The sequence below is a fragment of the Vipera berus genome (assembly GCF_964194415.1).
Source record: "Vipera berus genome assembly, chromosome: 1".
NCBI classification, from domain to species: Eukaryota; Metazoa; Chordata; class Lepidosauria; order Squamata; family Viperidae; genus Vipera; species Vipera berus.
This window is the reverse complement of record NC_138202.1, coordinates 362,630,615-362,638,682: the sequence shown is the minus strand read 5'-3', so window position 1 is coordinate 362,638,682 and position 8,068 is coordinate 362,630,615. Positions and strand designations below refer to the sequence as shown.

Genomic DNA, 8,068 nt, shown 5'->3' with positions numbered 1-8,068 from the left:
GGTTAGGCTGGGGCTCTTCTGCCCCATTGAAGGGCCAGAGAGGGGCAGCGGGAGAGCCTTGGGAAAAGCCGCTTGAGGAACAAGGTGGAGTAGGGGGCAGCAAGGGGGTGAACTGGCGCAGGGGCAGGAATGCTGCCATCTTAAGGCTGGGGCACCGTTGCCCTTTTTTGGCAGTGTGGAAATCGGTTTCCTGGGTTCTGGTGGTGGATCTGGGTGGGGGAGGCTGGTACTTCCCCCTCATACACCCACACACGCCAGGAAATGTGGCACTTCCTCCCCGTCTTCAGGGGGCAGGTGGGGGAGAAGGGGTTGAAAAGCCCAACCACGCCAGCCACAGCCAGTGCCACTTGGTGCCAGGCCTGACCTCCTGGGTCCTGCAGGCGAAGGAGGGGTGGAAAACAGGCACCTCGGTTTGGCCCCCCTGGGACCCTGAAGGTGCAGCAGGTCAGCACAGCCTCTTCGCTCCTGCAGCCCCCTCGTCCGCTGCCTGATGGCTCTGCTGCTCTGGACGCTGCTGGCCGCCTGCCTTCCTGTCCTGTGTGCTGGGTCGGACCAGGTGAGTTACCGCCTGCTTCCCTTTGAGAATCCTTCCCTGCGGGGGGGGGGGGAAGGTCACAAAAAGGAAGTAGGCTCCTGTCTTTAATCGAATCCTGGCCCCTCCTGGGAAGAAGGCATTTTTGGGTTCTGTAGCCAAGCCTGCCACCCCACTGGGGGGCCCCCGTGATCCCCTTCCCTTCAAGGGCTGCCGTGGTCAGGCGGGGACCGAGGGTGTCGTGGGCAGTGTTGTCCCACTTATAGTGTTCGTGTGAACTCTCCAACACTGACAAATGTAGACCAACACTCAGCAAAGCGCCCTTCGTTCCAGCACTGCCAGAAATCAACCCGGCTCAGAAAGGACCCCGCAGAAGCTGCTTTGAACCGGGGGGGGGGGTTTCCTGGCAGGAGATTCAGAGAGTCTTCTCCCCCCCTCCTCCCCTTGCAGGTCACTGCTGCGGCGGTTCCCCCTGAAGACGATCTGCTGCTACAGGCGGGAACGGAACCCGGGTCCCAGGGGGCCCTTCAAGGCCCCACAAAGTTGCCTCCCCACTTTCCAGATGAAGCTGCCGGCCAGGGGGAGACGGTTCCGGACGGGTCGAAAGGGCAGGAGGGCCTCCCCAATTCCCCTGAGGGAGAGGAGGAGGGGGAGGAAGGCTGCCGGGAGCGGGCCCTCTCTGGAAGCGTGGGCCAGATCGCCTCGGCCATGAGGGCCCTCGGGGTGGACCTCCTGCGGGAGATCGAGGCGGAGAAGGGCCTGGGCAATGCCATCTTCTCGCCCCTCAGCCTCACCCTGGCCCTCGCCCACCTGTCCCTAGGTAACACCGCCCGGAAGACCCTTCTCGGAGGGGGGAGGCTGACCCCCCCTGCTTCTGGGGAGCACCCCTCAGGAGAGAGCATCCTGCAGAGGCGCAGCTCTCCTCCTCCTCCTCCTCCTCCTCCCCCCCTCGCTAATCCCAGCTGTCTCATTTGCTCTGCTGAGCTCCAGTTGCCACTAGTGCCGAGATGGCCCTCCTGGATGCCATGGCAGACTCCCCAGGAATGAAGGAGGGAGAAGCCCTGCAGCCCCACTGCCCAGAGACCACCAGCCCCCTCTGCTCCAAGGAGCTCACCCGGGGGAGAAGGGCTGCTCCTCTTAGGCTGCCAAGGGTGGGGGGGCTCCTAAGGGCTGCTCCCCCACCCCCAGAGCCCTTCGGCCACTGCTTCTCTGGCCTGGGCTGAGCCTGGCTCGTTTCAGGGGCCGCCAACCAGACCGAGACGCATGTCCTGGAGGTCCTGCACATGGACTCCGTGCCCTGCCTCCACCAGGCGCTGCGGGAGGTCACCCAGCATCTCCAACGGACGGCCCTCAACATAGCCGGCCGCCTCTTCCTGCAGAAAGGTGAGCCATCCCTGTGGGTAAGAGGTGAGCACCCCTGTGTGTCTGTGTCTGTGTCTGTGTGTGTGTGTGTGTGTGAGAGAGAGAGAGAGAGTGCTGTCCGTCTCCCTTCAGAGGCGTTGCCCCAGAGGAGAAAGAGGGGCATCTGAGGAGAGGAAGTTTCACAATTGTTTCCCTTGCCATGTTTGCCCAGGAGGAGAGCAGCAGGGGGGGCCACATTGCACTGCTGGGCATTGCCAAGACGGCCCTGGAGGCCAATGAGAGCGCCCCAGGCCTGCACATCCGCCCAGGGTGCCAGTGCCGGCTGCCGGCAGATGAAATTCCCGAGGCCCCTTTTGCTGCCAGGCTGCCAGGCCACCTCAGCTGGCCTTAGGACGACTGCAGGCTTTTTGCAAGAAACGCCACTTAATCTGCTTGGCCGTTGCTACTGGCCTACTGGCCAATGCATTTACTAAATTTAAATCGGGGGAAAAGGCCGACACAATCTCAGAAGAGAACCAGCCCTTTTATATTATATATTTATATTTATTAAATGTTTATACCGCCCTTCTCCCGAAGGACTCAGGGCTGTGTACAGGGCAATAAATATTAAAAACAAAGTACAAAAGTTAAAAAACAATTAAATATTATGCCCGATATGAACAGTAATTAAAACCATATTAAAAACCCAGCCCTTAACCCATCAAACCAGGCCGGATTGCTCAAATAAATAAGTTTTTAGATCCCGCCGGAAGGAGCGAAGGTCGGGGGCCATCCGGAGCTCGACCGGCAAGCGGTTCCACAGGTCTGGCACGCCCACAGAGAACGCCCTCCCCCTAGGGGCCACCAATCGACATTCTTTGATCGGAGGCACCCTGAGGAGGCCCTCTCTGTGGGAGCGCACTGGACGGAGGGAGGTTGATGCCGGCAGCAGGTGTTGCCGTAGGTAATCTGGACCCATGCCATGTTGGGCTTTGTAAGTCATTACCAACACCTTGAATCTCACCCGGAGGACAACCGGCAGCCAATGCAGCTCGCGGAGCAAAGGTGTAACATGGGAGTATCGGGAGACTCCCAACACAACTCGCGCGGCTGCATTCTGCACCAGTTGGAGCCTCCGAGTGGTCTTCAAGGGCAGCCCCATGTAGAGAGCATTACAGTAGTCCAGATGAGAGGTCACGAGAGCATGAGTGACTGTACGCAAGGCATCCCGGTCCAGATAGGGCCGCAACTGGCGCACCAGGCGAATCTGGTCAAAGGCCCCCCTAGTCACAGCTCCAATATGCTCTTCTAAAGAGAGCTGTGAGTCTAGGAGGACCCCCAAGTTGCGCGCCCTATCTACGGGGGGTAATAGCTCACCCCCCATGGCAAGAGATGGAGTAATCTGAATTTCCCGGGATGCCGGCACAAACAGCCACTCAGTCTTGTCAGGGTTGAGTCGAAGCCTGTTCCTCCCCATCCAGACCTGAACCGCCTCCAGGCAACGGGACATCACGTTGAGGGCATCACTGGGGTGGTTTGGGGTCGAAATGAAAAGCTGGGTATCATCAGCATACTGATGATACCCAACTCCAAAGCCACGAATGATCTCACCCAGCGGCTTCATATAGATGTTGAACAGGAGAGGCGAGAGGACCGATCCCTGAGGAACTCCACAAATGAAAGGCCTCAAGGTCGACCTCTGCCCCCCTGCCAACACCGACTGCGAACGTCCCAGAAGGTAGGAGGAGAACCACTGAAAAACTGTGCCTCCCACTCCCAACCCCGAGATGTCGCAGCAAGATACCATGGTCGATGGTATCAAAAGCCGCTGAGAGGTCTAAAAGGACTAGGACAGAGGAGCAACCCCTGTCCCGATCCCGCCAGAGATCATTCACCAGCGCGACCAATGCCGTCTCCGTGCTGTACCCGGGCCTGAAGCCCGATTGGTACGGGTCTAGATAATCCGCTTCATCCAGAACCAGAGGGAGCTGCTGCGCCACCACGCTCTCAACAACCTTCGCAAGGAAGCGAAGGTTGGAGACCGGACGAAAGTTTTTTAATATTGCTGGGTCCAAGGCAGGCTTCTTGAGGAGGGGTCTCACCACCGCCTCCTTCAAGGCGGCGGGAAAGGTACCCTCACTCAAAGAAGCAGTTATCACTGCCTGGAGCCAGCCTCGTGTCCCATCCCGGGCCGCATAAATCAGCCAGGAGGGACACGGGTCCAACAAACACGTGGTGGAGCTCAGCTTCCCCATGATCCTGTCCACGTCTTCAGGAGTCACAGGATCGAACTCCTCCCAGATAACATCGACAAGACTGCCCGTATCCTCATCATCAGACTCTGCCCAGTCGGAGTCCAGACTGGTCCGGATCTGAGCGATTTTGTCCGACAGATATCGACTAAACTCCTCGGCACGACCCTGCAAGGGCTCCTCCCTCACCTCCTGATTAAGGAGGGAGCGAGTTACTCTAAACAGGGCGGCCGGGCGATTATCTGCGGACGCAATGAGGGTGGCAAAGTGGTTAGACCTTGCTACCCTCATCGCCACGAGATAAGTTCTCGTGAACGACCTTAGTCATAACCGGTCGGATTCGGATTGGCTGGACCTCCAACAGCTCTCTAGGCCCCGTCTCCGGCGCTTCATCTCCCGGAGCTCCATGGAGAACCATGGAGCCCATTGGGATCTGTGCCGGGTCAAGGGCCGCATGGATACAACTCGGTCGAGTGCCTCTGTGGCCGCCCTTTCCCAGGCTTCCACTAGGGCATCGGCCGAGCTGTGGGCAAAGGAGGCAGGTGGGGGCCCAAGCGCCTCCTGGAACCGCTCAGGGTCCATCAGGCGCCTAGGGCGGAACCATCTCATTGGCTCAACAACCCCACGACGGGGAGTGGCAAAATGGAAGACCAGCCGCAGGAGATGATGATCGGTCCATGACAGGGGTGTAATAATTGGAAAACCCCCACCAAGATCATCTAACCACCGTCCGGATAGAAAAACCAAATCGAGCGTGTGACCCCCCCATGAGTTGGGCCCTGAATAACCTGCATCAGGTCCATGGCCATCATGGAAGCCATGAACTCCCGAGCTAACTCAGATGATCCCCCCAGGGATGGTAGGTTGAAGTCACCCAAGACCATACGTTTGGGGAACTCAACCACCAACCCTGAGAGGATATTGAGAAGCTCAGGCAGGGCTGCTGCTATGCGACTAGGCGAAAAGTACACCAGCAGCAAGCCCAACTGAGCTCTAGGGCCACATCTCAGGAGGAGGGACTCACACCCGACTATCTGGACTATGGTGGCCTCCTGCGGACATAAGGTCTCCCTCGCAACTACTGCCACTCCACCGCCCCTACCCTGGGCCCGGCTGGTGCAGCACCCGGACGCCTGATGGGCAAAGATCAACCAGGGGGACCCCGCCCTCTGGGCCCAACCAGGTCTCCGTAATGCAAGCCAGGTCCGCATGCTCCTCCTCAACCAACTCACGAATGAGAGGTGCTTTATTCATTACGGACCTGGCATTAAAATACACGAGCCTGAGCTCAGGTGGCTGCTCATCCTCGCTCCCGGTACCACGGGCCGAAATCAGAGGGTCGGAGCGCATCACCGCTTGGAGACAGCGGGGACGCACTCCCGGATATTGATACGGCCCTCTGTTCATACACCTGCGGCCATTCCCTACCGCTGTGGGAATAGGCAATCCCACACCCCACTCCGGGGCCCCGTAGGCCCCCAACCCAAGCCCCACCACGGCGTGAGCAATCTGACCTGGCGATCATCTTGTAGATTTTGAAGACTTTTGACGCGCTCTTTAACCCCCTCAGTTTCCCACTCAGGATATCAAAGTGACAGTTGCTCCCCTTCAGTGGAGGATGTGGCCAGGATCCCAGGACTGCAGTTCTTAGGAGACGCCCTTTCTCTTTTCAGAATAATTTTTTTTCTGCTGAAGGAGCAACATTATTGCACGTGTGGCTTTATAAGCAAAATTTATTTATTCAGAAATAAAGGCTACTCCAACACAACCCCAGCCCCTGAGAGTCAGGAAGGGCCCTCAGCCCATTCGGGGCCAGGGGACCAGGCATCGCAGCCTCCCTCCAGGAGTTGGGGAGCGGTGAGGCCCCCCTGCTGGGCCTGATCCCCCTGCCTCCTCCTTCCCAGGCTTCCCCTTCAAAGAGACATTCCTGGAGGCGTCCCAGAGATTCTACGGAGTGAAGCCGGCCCTCCTTTCTGGGAACATCAAGGCCGACCTGGAGGCCATCAACAGCTGGGTGGCAGAAGCCACCAATGGGCTGATCCCCACCATGCTCACCGAGCTGCCTCCCAGCGTTGTGATGGTCCTTCTCAATGCCATCTACTTCCGAGGTGGGTCTCTGCTGCCCGGCTGGGGGGGAAAGCCACTGTGGGCGGTCTGGGTTTCTTCCAAGCGGGACTGGAAGACCTTCAGCTCTCAGGGTGAAAGGACCAGCTTGGGGGAGGGGAAGGTTGCCGGCCTTTGGCCCCTGGGCCTGATGTCCTGTCTGCTGTGGCCCAGGGTTCTGGAAGACCAAGTTCAACCCACAACTGACGGAACCCAGCCTGTTCTACCTGGATGAGAAGTCTGCGGTCTCCGTGGAGATGATGAAGGGACACAGCTTCCCACTGAGATGGTTCACAATAGGGTCCCTGGAGGCCAAGGTAGAGGGGGGCCAGGCAGGGGAGGGGGGGAGAGGAGCCCCCGGATGTCCACTGTCCCAACTTGGCCAGTTAGGAAAGAAAGACTCCTGGTCCGTGATTAGCCAAAAGTAGACTTTACTAAAGCCAAAGTGGTTACAGAAGAAGCAAAGCTGAATGTGAGAGTTTTGCATGCAAAGATACGGTTAACTTTCCCTTGTTCCAGGCCAACCCCCTGGTTATCAGTCACTGACCAATGAGGTCTTAATGAATCATTTGGGAAATGGTCCCGGTCTTTGCCAGTCGAGCTGCACATTCTTTTGGTGTGACCTTGAGACGGGTGTGTGTTTGTGTGTATGCTTCCCGCAGGACCGTCTGCTTGGATTCACTTCCTCCGAGTTCCCTCCCTGCCTCCCTATCCCCCACTGCTTCGTCCCCCCATTACTGATGCCAGGCTGCCATCTTGTCATCCGTAGCAGAAGGGCAGCTTTTGTGTTCACTCGCCCCACCGGGAGGGCTCAGGGAGGCCCCGGTGGCTTCTGTGAGAGGAGGCCACCCATGGGCTCCCGTGATTGTGGCAGCCTCGTGGCTCTTGCCCTTCCCAGACCCTCCTCTGCCCTTTCCTCCAGGTGGCCAGGTTCCCCTTTAAAGGCAACACCTCCTTCGTGGCCATCGTCCCCAGCCTCCACCAGCAGAAGAACTTCTCCCAGGTTCTGTCTGAGGTCCTCCAGCACAACCTGCAGAGGTCGTTCCCCCAGGAGAGGCCCACCAGCGTGAAGATGCCGAAGCTGCACTTAGAGGACCACACGGAGCTCAAGGGGGTCTTAACTCGGTTAGGTGAGAGACCCCAGATGGGACGGAAGGCCTGCAACTCCCGCCCTCCCGCCCAGCTTCTTCGTGCTATCTATGTTGACTTTCCATCCTCCTCCTCCTCCTCCTCCTCCTCCTCCTCCTCCTCCTCCTCCTCCTCCTCCCAGCGATGGGCAGGGAGCTGCTCCCACTTCAGTTGTGGTCCTCTCTCTTCCCTCCAGGTCTCGGTGAGCTGTTTTCCACCCCAGACCTCAGCCGCATTGCCGAGGGGCCCCTCACGGTCTCCAGCATCCAGCAACGAGCCGCCCTGGAGTTGACCGAGGATGGAGCGAAGGCGGCAGCGGCCACCAGCACGTTCACCTTCCTCTCCTTCTCAGGTTTCTCCCTCGACCAGCCCTTCATCTTCATGATCATGGAGGACGTGACGGACATCCCCCTCTTCATGGGCATCATCCGGAATCCCCGGCCGGAGAAGCAAGTCCTGGCTGTTACTCTCCCACACTTCAGGATTCACTGAAGGGCCACAGAGCTCCCCTCCCCCTTCAAAATACCCTTCCCCCACTCCCACCTGTCATTGTTTCAGGGGGCCCTGCATCAAAAAGGATAGAATGGCAGTAATGACGCAACAACCCTGTGAGGTTGGAATACAGACTAATTAAGCGGCTGTCCTGAGGGCCTCCGAGATCGTAATCCAATTGAAAATTGCACTTCATGCTTGTGAAAACATAGAGTGGATA

The 8,068-nt window shown here is 58.4% G+C and overlaps 1 protein-coding gene across 1 annotated transcript; it reads left to right on the top strand.

Moving 5' to 3' along the window:
* Positions 1-1,240: 1,240 nt before the first annotated feature.
* On the top strand, positions 1,241-7,848 carry LOC308659604 (alpha-2-antiplasmin-like; the record flags this gene model as incomplete). Its single annotated transcript, XM_081313382.1, has 6 exons — positions 1,241-1,352; positions 1,772-1,915; positions 6,030-6,233; positions 6,403-6,545; positions 7,151-7,358; positions 7,553-7,848. The coding sequence occupies 6 exons, from the start codon at positions 1,241-1,243 to the stop codon at positions 7,846-7,848; spliced, it is 1,107 nt and encodes a 368-aa protein (XP_081169508.1).
* Between the last annotated feature and the right edge of the window lie 220 nt (positions 7,849-8,068).